This window comes from Vipera berus (assembly GCF_964194415.1).
Source record: "Vipera berus genome assembly, chromosome: 4".
NCBI classification, from domain to species: domain Eukaryota; kingdom Metazoa; phylum Chordata; class Lepidosauria; order Squamata; family Viperidae; genus Vipera; species Vipera berus.
Genome location: NC_138206.1, coordinates 19285600 through 19302762, shown reverse-complemented (window position 1 = coordinate 19302762; position 17163 = coordinate 19285600). Strand labels below are relative to the sequence as shown.

At 40.1% G+C, this 17163-nt stretch overlaps 1 protein-coding gene across 2 annotated transcripts; it reads left to right on the top strand.

The window, feature by feature from the left end:
- Positions 1-2966: 2966 nt before the first annotated feature.
- Positions 2967-17003, top strand: SLN (sarcolipin). 2 transcript variants are annotated; one of them, XR_014026231.1, is made up of 3 exons: positions 2967-2983; positions 9622-9729; positions 15758-17003. XR_014026231.1 is itself a non-coding variant. In XM_081326222.1 (2 exons), the coding sequence occupies exon 2, from the start codon at positions 15854-15856 to the stop codon at positions 15947-15949; it is 96 nt and encodes a 31-aa protein (XP_081182348.1). In that variant the 5' UTR covers positions 9606-9729; positions 15758-15853; the 3' UTR covers positions 15950-17003. The 2 variants fall into 2 exon arrangements, 1 of the variants encoding a protein (XP_081182348.1); XM_081326222.1 differs by lacking the exon at positions 2967-2983 and having other exon boundaries at positions 9606-9729.
- Positions 17004-17163: the final 160 nt, after the last annotated feature.

Below are 17163 nucleotides of genomic sequence, written 5' to 3'. Positions count from 1 at the left end.
GTAAACAGAACAAAAGTGAAATAGTAGAACAATAAAGTACACAATATTGGCTATAAAACACATGTATATCTGCGCCTGTGATTTTACATATGCCCCAAGTCTCTTTAAAAATTGCTCACCAGATAGTCATTTTTAACTTGACAGTAGGGAAAAATTACAAAATTCATGGGGAGTTATCACATTAATTATTTATCATAGCTAAAAGTCCAAATGCAATTGTCTATAGCACAAAATGGCTTGTCTGCTATGTGGCAACAGCACAGTCTTAATCCTATGGAGCAAGGCTAGAAAATAATTCCTTCTATATATTTATATCAGTGTAAATATAAAATAAATAATACTAAATTCTGGGGTAGGGAGATAATTGAATCAGTGTACCCATGTGCGTTTGAAGGACTGTGGTTTTCTAAATGAGATAGGACAGGAAGCCAAGGTGGTGCCCGTGGACGCTGATTCCCATCAAGCTGTATATATATTCAGTATATATAGATTAAGGGACGCGGTGGCTCAGTGGGTTAGGACGCTGAGCTTGTCGATCGGAAGGTCGGCAGTTTGGCGGGTCGAATCCCGAGTGCTGCGTAACAGAGTGAGCGCCTGTTACTCGTCCCAGCTTCTGCCAACCTAGCAGTTCGAAAGCACGTAAAAATGCAAGTAGAAAAATAGGGACCACTACGGTGGGAAGGTAACAGCGTTCCGTGCGCCTTTGGCGTCTAGTCATGCCGGCCACATGACCACGGAGACGTCCTCGGACAAGCGCTGGCTCTTCGGCTTTGAAACGGAGATGAGCACCGGCCCCTAGAGTCGGAAACGACTAGCACGCATGTGCGGGGGAACCTTTACCTTTACCTTATATATAGATTGATGTTATCTCTCAAATGCTATCTTCATTCTTCTTGGGAAGGTCACTCAGGTTATTTAGCTGAGCAGATGGTGGGTAACGAAACATCTGCAAGAAAACAACCAAGCTCAGAGAGCACCAAGGACTTCACAGTTCAACTCCGAGCTATAAATATTCCCGTCTATTGGTAATCAAATCTTTTTCAGCAGTCTCCCTTATCACTGTGCTTCAATCTCTATTGTATGATGCTTATCAATACAAAAAGAGAAGTCAGAGCCAGGGGCATCTATGGGGAGAGTCAAGTAAGGTAAAAGCTACACCTGTGCAAACCCATAAAACAAGGACAGGACTTCAATTGGGTGAGTGCAGCTACCATTTTGTCTCATGTTGGAAAAAAGTTACTTTACAGGTAATTCCCGAGTTACAAGTGTTCACTTAATGCTCGTTCGAAGTTACGTGATCAGTGCTCCTTAGTGTTTATTAGCAAATCCCAAAATTACGACCACTGCAGCACCACAGCAGTTGTTTGCCCTTATGAGCAACTGCAATATTCACCCCATTCCTCTCTCCGCTCCCCACAACCGATTCCCCCTCCCTTCCTGCCATGCCGAACTCACCTTGCAAAAACTGTCTCCTCTCTGCCGTGGTTTCTTTCCCTTTGACGGAGAGGAAAGTCAGCTTGGAAATGCTTTTTGCGCCAACAGTGGAAGTTCCTGGGTGCCATAATATAGCACAAGTTCAAACACAAATTCTCTGCAAAAGAGATCATGGCCCTGGAAGCTTCCATTCTCGGTGGGGGGGAGTGAGGAAAAGTGTTTGCTTCTTTTGCATGCCCATGGTGCAAAGCATGGAATCGGAGTCAGCCAGGCTCAGGGACCAATGCTGTCCGTGGCCCCAGTGGGCAGCTCGCTCACGTCAGCCAGGCTTAGTTTGAGGGCAGGAACGAAGCCTTAAACTGAGCGGGGAGGCATCATGGGGCCTGGTCCCTTGAACCCGCATTCAAGCTGGCAGCAGTGGCAACCACCTGAGCCACCATGATCCCCCTCCCCAGCCACCTATCACGCCGCCTGATCTAGTCCTTGCCTGGCTGGCCGGCTGACACAAATTCTCACCACTCTCCTCCTCCTCCTCCTCCTCCTCCTCCTCCTCCTCCTCCTCCTCCTCCTCTTCACTCAATGAGTGGCAGCGGCTTGAGTTTCTCTGCTCCGAGTGAGAGGAAATGGAGGTGCAGAGCAGGATTGGTCCCAATAAGGCCGGCGCATGCAGCGCACTTGCATCTTCTTGAAAGCAATCCTGCTCCGTGCCTCTGGTTTCTTCCTTTGGGACAGAGCGGAGAAACTCAAGCTGCTGTTGCTCAAACACTTTTTATCCAAACGCAAACCTCAGAGAGATTGGAAGGACCATGTGCCTGCAGTGGGGCACTTCAGAAATGGAAAGGAACTGCTTGAAACTCCATGTGACTCAGGTCTCTGTTCGGTTGAAAGGTGTTTGAATGGAAGGCTTGAATTTGTCTGGTCCATCGAAGTGAAAGGAAATGGAGGCGCAGAGCAGGATTTGCTCTCAATAAGACTGACTTGCTCCGGAGGCTTGTTTTCGTCAGGAAGGGGCTTAAGAAATTAGTTTGAGCACCTATGGGGCGCTTGGAAACCAAGCATTTGCTTCATTTTCAAATGCTCCATAGGTGCTGAAACACTTTTTATCCCAAAGGAAAACTGACAGAGACTGCAAGCTCCGTATGCCTGGAATGGGGCTCTTGGGAAACAGATAAAAAGTGTTTCCAAGCGCCCCATAGGCACTCAAACTCTTTTTACAGGGATGGAGACCTGACAGAGGCTGGAAGCTCTGCGTGGTTGCCAGTGGGGTACTTGAGAAACAGAGCATTTCGCTCCATTTCTAAGCATGCATATGCGTGCAGATGGAGCTTCCAGTTCCCCCAAAGTCTCTGTCCTGGTGATAATTGTTCCGGCAGTGGCAAAAAGGAGTTGGGGGCAGGAGCAAATACTGTAAGAGTTCAGGCTCCCATTCTCTGCAAAAGAAGATCAGTGCCTGAACTCGCGTGATATCATGGGCACCCAAGAGCTTCTATCAACTCTCCTCTCCCTAAAAGGCAGAAACCATGGCAGAGAGAAGATGGGTCATTTCAAGGTAAGTGAGTCCAGCTCAGCAGAGAGGGAGGGGGAAGCATGAGGTATCTTAGTGGGTCGGGGAGGCCTTGGGGGCCTATTCCATCACTAGCCCCCTCATGGCCTTCCTCACCCTTAGATACCTCATGTGCATTTAACGAGCCGTCTGTGTCTTAATGAACTAGGGAGTGATCTTGTTAGAGGTACGAGATTCACTTTACGAGTTTTCGAGTTACGAGTGGAATGGGCTGTACTGGTTTTACGAGAGGACTACCTGTACTGGTTTTAGTGATGTGACACACGTTTGATCACCAGGTAAGAGACATTAAATGGGACTTTATTCAGTTTGATTCTGCCATGGGTAGAACTTGATCTAAGGGATATTTTTTCACAAATTACTGGGAGATAACAATGAGGCCAGGGATGTTCTCAGAAGCATCAGTACAATCAGAATGTATGCTCTGATACATTCAGTAGATACATACAAAATCCTGAGGAGATATGCAATGATTTTTAAACAATTCTCACCTGTCATTCAATAAATCTTCAGCTGGAAGTTGTGCAAAGTGCTGGTTATAACATCATAGGAACAAACCAACCACCTTTCCTTCAGATTAATTTTGCAGCATTACAAAACATACTTAAAAAGCAATAGACAACCAATGAGCACTTAATTTCAATAAATATATGTGGGCTGATTCAAGAGAGGAAAGTAGGAAGTAGAAAGCTTCCCAGAATCTCCCAATTTTCCCTTGTTCTAATAATTGTTACCCAGGCTATGTTTCTACTGACTCTGTTATTAGTATGCCTTGTCTTCATCTGAGATAAAACCCTGCAAATGGAGCCTATGAATTCGCTCAAGGTAAATACATGAGCTGCTTCTGTCCAGGTTTTAAATAGTTCGCGTGTCTTTCTCATGGCCTTCCCATACTTGTTAAATAGAAAGCAGCCTGATGAAAAGTTTCCAAAAATGTCATAGCAATAATGCCTCAGAAATGTTTCTCTGAAGGTGTTACTTGGACAATGAATATGATTCTAATGTGACAGAACAATTTATCTGCTGCAGCTGCCTTTGCTCTTCTTCCACAGTTATTCCAAAGATGCTGTGAACACTAAGTTCATAGAAACAAACAAAAAAATGTAAACTTGGAAGGGATCTTAAAATCACCTAGTCAACCTTCAGCACTGTGCAGGAAAGAATCCATGAGAGTCCAGCCCTTTCTTAAAAACCTCAAGAAAAGGAGAATGCAGACCCTCTATACAGTGTTTGTCAACCTCAGCAACAATAAGATGTGTGGACTTCCAACTCCCAGAATTCCTCAGCCAGTATGCTAGCTGAGGGATTCTGGAAGTTGAAGTCCACACACCTCAATGGTATCTCTTTGCCCAGCATAACCTAAAAGGATTGTTGTGGGAATAACATTGCAAAAAATATTCCTAATCAAGAAAAAACTGGAAAATGCCACCTTTCCAGCTGCACAGTCTGAACTTTTTACTATGTCCCTAGTTACTAAAAGATTGTCCACTTCATAGCATTATGAGCAATTGCATTGCAATCACATAAGATTACTAGTAAGGCCGATGTGATCCTTGAGGGGTGGTCTAAAATGAAATTGACACATGTATGTTGATGATAAATATAGACTGGTGTCTTAAATTACGCTATAAACATGAGAAAGGAATTTAAACCAGATTTTTTAAAAAGGTTAGAGGATTTAAACTGATTTTAGAAACAATTATAATTTGCAGAGTCTGATAATGTAGCAAAAGTATATAATTCCCCCAAGAATCTGGGGTATCTAAGCTTTGTTTTAAAGAAACTTTGGTAGCCATTGGTAAGCAGATCCTACCAAGACCTAGAATCCCCAAAGGTTCCATGTCATCAAGCAAATATATGACTTTGTTTCTTGGTGTTGGATAACAAGGCCAAGCTACTATATCTGTAATAGTGGTTGGGCTTGAAATTTCAAATGTGAGCTTATTACAAACATGCAGAAAGTTTGCAAGTATGCACAGAAAGCCTAATGACCACAGCTATTAGAGCTGGAGGACAAAAATCTGGAGAAATGCTAGATGGTAGCAAAGAGATGCAAAACAGCCTTGAATGTTTTGTTACCATCAAATGAATGTGTGGGGTTCTAAGCCCAGAATTATTAGCTCTGCACTGTATATATATATATATATATATATATATATATATATATATATATATATATATATATATATATATATATATATATATATATATATATATATATATATGTATGTATGTATGTATGTATGTGTGTGTGTGTGTGTGTGTGTGTGTGTGTGTGTGTGTGTGTGTGTGTGTGTGTTTTCTGAGGTTTTCGCGGGTGTTTGTATGTGGATCTTTGGTTATTCGGGTTTTTCCCCGCGTAGAACTAAAGGTGTAGGCGCAACGTTTCGACGGAATCCCATCCGTCATCATCAGGCTGGTGGCTTTAGCTTCCCTCTTCTGGGAGAAGCATGTGGCTGTTTGTTCCTCTTTTTTAAACTGCCAGAGAGGGTGTGTTCTGTGGGTGGAGGTGTGCTCTGATTGGGTGGGGGACCAAGTGTGTTCTGATTGGGTGGGAGTGTGTTTTGAATGGTGGGTGTGTTCTGATTGGGTGGGGGTGTGTTCTGAGTGGATGGGCTGGTCTCAGCTGCCAGCCCCAGACCTGAGCTGGTGAGTTGTGCTGCTTTTGTTCGGCTTCGTGTTTGTGGTGGTGCCATTTTTTTATAGTGGGTGTCAGTTTGCTTATTGTGTAGTTTGGAGGGGTTTAAAGTGGCTGATGTTGCAGCTGTAGTTAGGTTTCTGTTCTGTGGTTGTGCCTCGTTATCATTGTGGGTTCGGATTTGCTTTTTGAATGGTTGTGTGGTGGTGATGTCATGTGATGTTATCATGAGTTTGGGTCTGGTATCATTCTTGGTGGTTGGGCCTCGTCTGTCATATATATACATATACATATATATACAATTATATATATATATATATATATAATTAATTTTACTATACACTATTTTTTTCAACTAGCATTAAATGATGCAGACTTTATGTATTACATTATATAAAGGAATTAATAAAAATGGATATCAATAATTCCCTTTGAAACTAAACTTCTGCAGAGTGAGATGGGCAGCATCTTAACAAATAAAAAACAAATAAATAGAATCTTGCTTCTGCACGTCTCTTCTTTCTCAACCAAGAAAATTTGCTAACTAGGGTAAGATGAAGAAGAACAGGTGGCAGGAAGGTGAGGAGTTAGCATCAGCCTCCCCATTCACACATTAAACCACACCCTCATGCCATGCTGGACATAGTGGATCATGGGGCAATTCCTCATTCACATATAGCAACAGCAATGGCATTGAGGCTTATATACAGCCCCATAGCATTTTATAGCACTCTCTTGTTTGTTTACAATGAAGAAGCATTATTTGCTTATTGCCCCTAACAATCTGGGTCCTTCTTTTACTGACTTTGGAAGGATGAAAGACTGAGTCAGCCTTGACCCTTGTCAGGATTGAACTCCAGGCTGTGGACAGTTAGCCCACAATACTGCATTCTAAGCACTGCACCACCAGGGCTCCCATACAAACCTTCTAGCATTTATAATATTACCTAGTTGGGTAATGAAATGTCTGCAAGAAAACAACCAAGCTCAGAGAACATCAAGGACCCAAAACTAATTAACTTTGGCACTGAAACACAGGATAAAATAATCTTGTTGCATACATTGATGACCTTTCAGTTATATTTATCTTTAATATTTTTGTTCTTCTTCTAGGCTTGCCGTTAATGCTTAGTTGGCCAGAGTGGGAATTAGATGCCCTATTGTCTTGATTTAACATGGCTCTCCTTCAATGTGTATTTTCATTTCATCTTATGCAAGCTTTCTCTCTATCCAACATTGATTTAGTATTTCTGGCAGGTTTTTATCTCTCAGCACAACACACCTCAGAACTGTTGCCAACAGAAATTAGAATAGCCACCTGCTCTTTTTTTGGATGAAGGATCAAAAGATATCCGTATGGTATGAGATTTAGCAAATAGGGTGGCTGTTTCAAATACTTGTGTAATAGCAACAGTAATTAATACATCCCATATTTCAAAGAGCTCAGATACTTTCTTAGCATTATTAAGTTGTTATCAAAGTAATGGATGAAACCATTCCATTTGAAATTGGTTTGAACCCCCCCCCCCGGCTTTGAAAATTCCATTTTGCACTTAACAGGAGTTTTCTGAGGCACATTTTTGACATTTCAATTCAGTTTCTACACAATTCCCAATTCCAGAAGAGAATATTTTTTATATACAGTCATCCAATTTTATTTGCCTTCCCTGGGAAGACTAATATGTAGGCATGTCCACATGGGAAAAAGGAGTAGAATGCAGAGTTCTAGTCTTCTCTATTAAACAACTTTCTGCAACATCATTCTTTACATTCCACATTCTTTATGTTCTACAGAGCACTGAGGAAATGGCAGCCAGTATACACATGGATTCCTCTACAGCAGACATGTCAAACACAAGGCCCGGGGGCCGGATCTGGCCCGTGAAGTGGTTTCATGTGGCCTGCGAAGCCATCCTGAAAACAGTGAGGGAATGGCCCCCACTGCCTTGGCCCTGGCCCAGAGACCCTCCTTCTGCCAGAGACCCTCAGATCTGTCCCACTCCTGCCCAGGCCCCCATAGGCACCCTTGATGTGAACGATGTAGAGCTGGCCACGCCCACCCAGTAGGCCATAAGCACTCTAGCCACGCCCACCCAGTAGGCCACACCCACCCGGGCCATACCCACCTGGGCCCCTGAGGGCAACGGCAATGCTGATGCGGCCCTCAATGAAATTGAGTTTGACACCCCTGCTCTACAGAATGGAAACTTCATTGACACAGAGCTACTAGTCAAGTGGAAGAACATGTTTCTGGTTTCACCAAAGATGCAGAGATGAGAACCAGCTAGGAAAGTGACATTGGTGTGGAATAAAAAGGTGCCAGATATATTCTAAGTCAGTATCCATATTAGCTGGAAGAGAGGTTATCCAGCACATTCTGTCTTAACCATGTTGATACTCAATGACAAAATGTGCATCATGTCATGATGTGAATGCTACTCCTTTGAGTGTTGCAACATTGGATGCAAGTATCGAAGAGGTGTAATTTGAGTAGCAATGACATGATACACATTTTTCCACATTCCTACCCCCATGTGGATGCTTGTTGGAATAGCCACCCAACAAGCTCCTTGCACTTATTTTGGCATCCTGCAGAGCCCCCTCTGATTCAGAAGATAAATGTTAGTGCCTCCTCTTTTGGTATACAGTCTAACTGTAATAAACATGTAATACATAATGCCCCCCCCAAAAAAAGACCCACAAAAAACCCCCAATACCACCTTCCAGGAAAGATAGCAGAAAATCTTGGCCCAACCACATCAGGACTTGGTCCTTCTCAGTTTACTTCATTTTTCCAATTCCTTACCCCAAAGTAGCTGTCGGAATTTTTAAAGTTACTCTTTCAGGATTTCACACCATTTTCAGTAAGTGGTCTAACTGTAAAGTCCTTTCTAAGCTTGATTGCTTTCTTGCAGATGTTTCATTATCCAACTCAGTAACATCAATGGCCTAACTCTGTAAGACAGATTTGATAGCCATCATCTTTTTTATGAACAGTCTCTTGAAAACCCCTTTCTTCTGCATGGAACTCTGCACATATTGGTAGCCAGAGAGGTCCATGAGAAGTTCCGTTGTACTTGATGTGCAATGTTGTCAGCTTTCAAATGTGAAAAAGGAACCTTCATGTTAAATTAAAAACAGAAGCACCATTTTCTTGTCTTTCTGCTTGTACAAATACTATGAGATGGCTTACAACAGTGAAACAAAATACTAAACATAAACTCAATACAGATAAAATCAATTAAGAATTTAAAGCTTGCCAAAATTGCTAAAGGGATCCCACCAGGAGTCTTGTTATTAGGAATTTAACACCAAAGGCACTATATTTATGAATGAATTTATATTCCAATAAACTTCTTGAGAAAATGAATTAGGAGATGAAAGCATAGGGTAAACTTATGAATAACTAAGTCCATATGACTGTCAAAATTGGAATCTCTTGGTCTTCAGTTTATAACACTTTAGCTAGTAATACAAAGAAGGGTTTGGCACCTGCTGTTCTTTCTATCTTGGACTCAACCTATAGGAATATGAGAAGCGAAGAGATTACTCTAATAAGAATGTGGGACAGGACTGGAACAGGTGGCTGCGCTTGTCAAACAATTTGCACAGAACCTGGAATTTGGAAGCTCATTTGTCAAAAGATTAAGACTTCTTGAGCCTAAATAACATTGAGAATTCCAGGCAATTACGGTACTTGCCTTTCTTTCTCTTTGCATTGCAGACCACTATATAGCGTATATTTAGAAGCAGAATCAACTTTCTGAAAAATATATATAGAACTCTCCTCCCTGATTCAGAATTCTTGGGCATTCTTATAGCCAATTCAGATCAGGATCTGAAAATATGTAAATCTAAACATATTCTTGCCTCCCTACTCCCAATACCTAAATAACCTCAACTGAATTCTGCTCATCGGCTTAACCCCACTTAAATAGGAAGCCTGTGACATCATGCTTCTGTTGCCAATGCTCTCCTCCCTCAGACTACTTTAGTTCCAGCAGAAGAATTCTCGCCCAGACAGCACTGGACGATGAGAAGAAGCTGAGAAACTCCGGTCATCACACTCTGGGGCTCCGTCCACCTTCTCCAGGTAGAGCAACAGATGCATTTGAGATGCGTAGATCTTATTTCTTCTTCAAAAAAATTAAAAAGAAAACTAACATTCCAAAGCGGGAAAAAGCTGAGGTTTAAAGTTATAGCAACTTCTAACTTTTCCATTGTTTTTGTGTAGCCAGAAACCTTTTAATGATGTCTAGTATTGACTTGCTTTGCTTCTTATTGTGGTACCGTTACTAATTGTTGGACATAATGCTTGATAATAAGGACACAGGATTATCCTTATGTACATGTTTGGAATGGGGGTTCAGGGAAGCTGAATCGATCAGGGACAGGGTCACTAGAATTCTAATATTGCAGGGCTGTGCGGATTTACCTTTCACAGAATTAGCTTAACATAGAAGCTGAATAATAACCCGCATGTCCTAAGGAACCTGAATGCAATCTCAGCTTGTTGGTGAACCAGTTCAGGAGCTTTAGGCAAGCTACCATTTCTCAAACCAAGACTTTGATAGAACAGAGAACATTAGTTAGCGTTATATCGATGAAGATCCTCAGACATCCAAGTAGAGTTAGAGGGAAACCAACTAACTTGCTCAGACTGTAGAAGCTACTTCGATGAGCAGCGAAAAGTTTCAAACCAACAAGAAAGAAGTCCAGTTGCCACAACTCAACTTTCAAACATTAGTTAGTGATGTCCCTTGTAAGAATCTCAAACATTACTATAGAAATTAGACCTTGCAAATGTTTATTGTGTTTACAGCTTTGCGCTTTGTTATATTGCTCCCCACTTAATAGTACTAACGTAAAAATCCTATTATAACATTTTGTCACGTTAACCTATACCTGGGAGATACCCTCTTTGTGTATCCTTTCCTGGATACATGGATCAGTCCCTGTGAAATCAGGGTAGGGATTCTGCGGAACTTAGTCTCATTTATGGATCATGTAGAAAGTTTGAAAATTACATAAATCAAGCTCAAGACCACCAAACAAAATGAAAGCATTTGATGCTCAGATCATTTTGCAAGATGTAGCCTGTAGCCTCTTAATATTCTTTAGTTCCCAAAATGAATGTACTAAACTAGTATTAGGGCAAGAAAGTATGGAAAAAAGAATTGCAGAATATCTAACAAGTTTCTCTTAAACCTGTTTTTCTGAATGTGGCACTAAGAATTCCTTGCTTCCTGCAGATATAGAGCTATAGTCCTGCACACAGAAAACAAATACAATACATAAATATAATATATAATATAATACATAAATGCAAAAAATAATAAATAACTTGTGGTCTTCAAACATCAGAAAAACTCCAGGTCAGGAATGCTATTTACAGGGTATTAATCAGGGAGAATAAAAATGGTTAGTGAATCTTGAATAATAGCTATACTATTTTTTGAGAATTGTTCTTTTATCTGTCTTTATATGGCCTAGAGCATATCTCAAAATGAACAAAGGAGAGGGAGAGAGAAAGAATATAAAATTCTTTTTTAACTACATGAAATATTGCAACTTTTCCAAACAATGGCCACTGACAGTTCTTTCCAAGATAGATTTCTAACCCAAATTTATGAAGAGAAACAAAAGAGAGTATGCAATCACTGCACTAATTTACATCCAATCAAGAAATCTATATGAACGATGGCATGAAATTTAATGCTGTCTATTTTGCCTTGATTAAAGTCCTTTGCAGACACAGCTATGCATATCAAATATTCACTGTCCTATATACCTAAAAGGCTTAGTAATATGTGCTGTAAATTTGGACAAAAAAAATATAAAAGGCAAGGTTACCGTTCGATCATCTACCATTTAACTATACCTTAAAACAAAACCGACATGTAATAAGATGATAAAATCAGCACTTATAGGATATCTGTAGGAGAACCAACAAGGATCCTCTAATTTAAAGACGATCTTGTTGCAAGACTGCTGGCTTTTTCTAATATTAATTTCTATATTAACTGAGCGGATCTCTTTAGACCAAGATGAGACCAAGATGCTTGGAAAAACCCCAATATGCATGGAATTCTCTTACATCAGGAGGGTGGTGGGATTATTATCCATTTCATTCTTTATTCTACGAGGGGGTCACAACAGCAATTTGATCAAAGTAGGGAAGGATCAGAATTACTGTTTCTTTTTTTCATTTGGGAGTTATTTTTATATTTTGGCTCATGTCAACAGTGCAGTGGGTGGAGGCATCGTCTTTGAAGACCATTTTTCCTCCCCAGTTGTCCTTCCTTAGGAAGGAAGGGAGGGAGGGAGGGAGGGAGGGAGGGAGGGAGGAAGGAAGGGAGGGAGGGAGGGAGGGAGGGAGGGAGGAAGTCCTGGCTATACCTAGCAAGACCTAGCCCAAGAGTCCTAGCCATGACATTGCCAATGTTCTGCCAATGTCCTTTGGAGGATATCACATAGGGGAAGATGGCTTTAAGATTTCAGGTGCAGGACCTTCACAGCTTTGACACTTATTCTAAGAAATTAACTTGAGATATGTAAATCTCCAGTTGAACTGCCGCAGCATCTGCATGTACATTTGTGGTCAAGATTATTAGTCATAAATCCAAACCTAGATTTATACTGTTGCTAAGAAAAATGACTTTGGGAAGAAAATCTTTTTTTGTCTTATGAAATGTCTGTTTATCACCTTGTAGGCTTTTAAAAGTAGTGCTATGTTTGCTTAAGAATAAGTTACATTTAAGTGCAATGAGACTTATTCTTAGGCAAGTGAGTATTAGGTTGCAGCCTAATATTTCCAGTAGATACTTAAACATGCTTGCTCAAAAATAAGGTCCTTTGAATTCAAGCAGTTATGAACTGTAGTCTTATTAGAAACATCCTGTTAGTTTCCTTGGAGGGGACCTTCAATAATATATGCTCTCATCCTCTCCAATTTAATTAATTGGAGTGTCTGCAACTTCCACATTTGAGGAGAGAAAAAATGGCCAGATCTCAGTAAATCTTAAATCTCATGAGAGTTTTGCATTCCCATGCAGCTGTTGTGATGCACTGAAATGATATGTAATTTTGGTGTACTCAAGAGTTCACATGAGATTTTGGGGTTGAGACTGATCGGGAAGGATTTGCACAGGAAAAGAATGATGCAATAGTTAAGACTTCTGTGCAGAAGTAAGATCCCCCTTCTACAAAACCATACATCGTTTTATTATAAAGCTCATTTGGCTCAGTGGAAGAAAGGCTACTATATTTTCAAATATAGTTGCCCCACAGTTTGGTGATGGATTATATTTTCATTTTGCATGGACCTCGCACTAATACAGGATTCACATCCTTGAAAAAAACTGGCCTTACAGAAAGGTGATGAAGGAAAGAAATGTTTATCTTCAGATTCCTCTCTCCTCTCTTACAATAAAGAATAAAATTCAATCAATAACTGCTCAGTGTCTCTAGGTGCTCAGCTTTAGTATCCTTATTGTCAATATCTTTATCTGAATTACTGTTTTTGATTGCTGTTTTGTGTTCGGTTATGCTTGTGTATTGGTTTCATTATATTCTATTTGTGTGCATAGCTTTATTTGGATTTTTCTCCCCTCCACTGCCCTGGAGTCCTCTAGATAAAGGGTGACTAAGAAATATTTTTAATTACTCCAGTGCAAACCATTTATAGCCCTGAACATGCATACAGATGGATTAAATGTCTAGGTAATTTCATCTTGGCAGTCTCTATGCAGGGTTCATTTGTTCAAATCAGATCCTATCACAATACATTTGATACAACGACCTTTTTAATCACCCTGTTTATCACAGGAAATCTGAGAGTCTAAATCCATTAATACAATGGGCAACAGGTTGGAGATGGTAGGTCCAAATATAGAGAGAGATACTCGCAACTTTCTGCCATGTGTCAGAATTAACATAATAACAGAATGACAGAGTTGGAAGGGACCTTGGAGGTCTTCTAGTTCAACCCTCTGCTCAGACATGAAACCCTATGGTATTCCAGACAAATGGTTGTCTAATCTCTTTGGCACACTTATAATTTCTGGAGTCAAGTCGTTCCACTGTTAATTGTTCTAACTGTCTGGAAATTTCTCCTTAGTTCTAGGTTGGTTCTCTCCTTGATTACCGTAATTTCCATCCATTGCTTCTTGTCCTGCCTTCAGGCGCTTTGGAGAATAGGTTGGCCCCCTCTTCTTTGTGCTGTTTTCTCTATTTTCCAAAATGTTTCAGGAAAAATTGCAATTATTGCCCAGATGAATAGACAGTAACACTTTGCTACCATATCAACGAAGTATTTAAAGGTGATACATTGTGGATCTTAAGTATATTAAACCTTCGAGTTACAGTATCAATCCTATTACCTGAAAAATCACTGTCTTTTCATTTGACAAATATTTACATGCAGTTGGAATCCATTTTGTTCTTAAAAAAAAATCAAAATTGAGGAAATAAGTGGCATGGGATTATAACATGCCTTGTCATCTTTCTAATCTCAAGGAAGAGGCAGGACAAGTTTTCATGCCTTCTATATGGTTCACTTGATTTCTTATTTGAAATTTCACCAATTTGATGTAATGTCACTCCTTTCAAAAACACTTCAGTAGTGCAATAAGATAATATGAAATGAGACTGACATCCATGTTGTTTTCTTGGCAACAATACAGAAATGATTTTCAAACACTCAATCTATTAGATTTTCTGCTGGTCTCTCATTCATTAGATTTGGCATTGCCTTGCTGTTTGAAGTTAGCCAAGGTCAATTAGGTATTTCAATTTAATTATGTTTTTATGAAATTTTTCAAAAAAAGGAGAAAAGAGACAAGTACGAACAGTTAAACACTAAACAAATAGAGAATTTACAGGTATCATGGAATTGGGTAAGCACCCAATTTCATAGGTTTAAAGAAATATACTGCATTGCAAAAATTGCACCTAATTATTAAAAGAGCCTTGGTGGAGCAGTGGGCTAATGCCTCCTTAAGTAACACCAGCTGCCTGCAATTAGTGCAGGTTCGCATCCCACCAGGCTCAAGGTTGACTCAGCCTTCCATCCTTCCGAGGTAGGTAAAATGAGGACCCAGATTGTTGGGGGCAATAAGCTGACTTTGTAATAATGCCACTTGGGGTGGGGCCAAAAGCCCTAATAAGCAGGCATATACATAGAATGAAGGCTATTGCTAAGCACATTGATTTGTGCTTTAGATTGTAAGCCGCCCTGAGTCTTCGGAGAAGGGCGGGATATAAATTAAATTAAATTAATAATAACAATATAAAAATATATCCAAATTTCAATGATCTTCTTCCAAGCAGGATTCAATTGGAAAGTGGACATGTCCACATCTCAATAGAAATCACATTAAAGGTAAACTAGTTCTAGTATTTGCTTGTTGAGAACCAGTTTCATGCAGTAGTTAGGGCACCCAGCTAAACCTGGAGACTGTGAGTTCTAGTCCCATTTTAGGGACAAAGCCAGCACAGTAATTTGGGCCAGTCACTCTCTCAGCCCTAAGAACAAGGAAATGGCAAACTACTTCTGAAATCTTGCCAAGGAAACTGCTGTTACTTATCCAGGCAGTCGCCAAGAGCCAACAATGACTTGAAGGCATGCACACACAGACAGATACACAGATACACAGATACACAGACACACATACATTCTAGCTTTTGGATAAGCAAGGCATTAACCATAATATACTTACACTTTTGAAACGGCTGATCTCAAAATGCATGGAAGGAAGCCTGTACTTCCCTTTTGTTTTAATGTTGACAAGCATGTAGGCACCAGTAACTTTCCCACAAAATACAATATGTTTACAAAACCATCATCATCATCATCATAGCAAATCTAAATAGCATTCTCATGAAGGACCTCTTTGTTGGGGCAGTTGGGTGATGTTGACAAGAAGGCTTGGGGCTTGATAGAAACTGAAGAAGGTGATAAGCTGTTAGAGATATCTTCTGCCTTTTTTAATATCTGTTGCTTGCACAAAGGTTAGCAATAGAAATAATATTTACTTATGCTAGTTGTGTTATAAATAGGCCTGGAAAATGCTTGTGATCCTCACACATCTAGTTTTGTTGGGATCTTTCTTGTTCTTTAGGTGAGGACAAGGTCGACCACAAGGACAATTGAAACAGGAGCTTCCACGTCCTATTCATCCCACAAAGTTTCTCCTTTTCGTTGATTCCTCCTGACCATGGATAGATCCGCTCAAGAGCTTTTCCTCAACTTTATGATAGTCCTGATAACAGTACTCCTCATGTGGCTTCTGGTGAAGTCTTATCAAGACTGAAAGACTCATATTCCTGGAATCATGGAAGGATCTGCTTCTGGTGAAGGATAAGAATGCTGTTCCTCAGAAGTGCTTCTCTGTGTGCTCCAAGTTTTAATGTAGAAAAAATGTAATGCATTTTTTTTAAAAAATCAAAATACCTCATTTATATGTATCTAACAATTCAAATGGATCTAATAAGGTGTACGTTAATTTCTCTTCAAAGCATGGCTTAAGATCCGTGATGGTGCAGTGGTTAGAATGTAGTATAGCAGGCTACTACTGCTGACTGCCAGCTGCCAGCAATTTGGCAGTTCGAGTCTCACTGGCTAAAACTTGACTCAGCCTTCTGTCCTTCTGAGGTCAGTAAAATGAGGACCCAGATTGTTGGGGGCAGTGTACTGACTCTGTAAACTGCTTAGAGAGGGCTGTAAAGCATTGTGAAGGGGTATATAAGTCTAAGTGCTATTGCTATTGCTATAAACACTTTTTCTTTTTGTAAATGACAGTTATAATGATAGTAGCTACAAACATGACAAACCCATTAATACATCAGCTTATTGTGACTTAGACACTCATGAAGTCTTCATTATTTCAGTTTTATGTAATCAACTAATGGAAATATGCTGCTCTACCATTGTTATCATCTGGATAAATAATAACATTTGATGCACTTCCTGTTCTTTTTAATTGTCTTCTTGATGTTGCAAGCCTTTTCTTACAGGATAACAGAATGTTATTGTATTGCAAGAACACTAAACTCAGATCTTTAATATTGTTGTATGCATTCTAATTCAGCAGTATATAAAAGTAGGAATTGGGCAAAACAACAATTTTACTGAAACACCTGGATCAGGAATGGGCCAAGATACAGAGTTTTGATAGGACAACAGGTTGAAACATGAATCTTCAATGCCTGGAGGTACCATGAATCCATGGCCTTCAACCATACAGATCCTTTATCAGTGAGCTATGTCACTTTCCCCACAAACATAAACATAAAAATCTTGCATTTCTGGAGTTCCAGAATAGAATCTGGACAAGGATCTTACAAAGGCAGAAGAAGGGTATTAGATTAAATTCCCTGTAGACCTTTTTCTAGACTACACTAGAAATAGTCTGCTCATTTCTCCTGTTGTACCGAAATGGACTTCATCTTTTAAAACCCTGTTTAATGAAACTTAAAACAAATATGATGAGTACTATTAATCCTCAAATCCTCACCGTTTTCTTGC

Coding starts and splice junctions, on each gene's coding strand:
- SLN (XM_081326222.1), top strand. CDS start 15,854: ATGGATAGATCCGCTCAAGAGCTTTTCCTCAACTTTATGATAGTCCTG.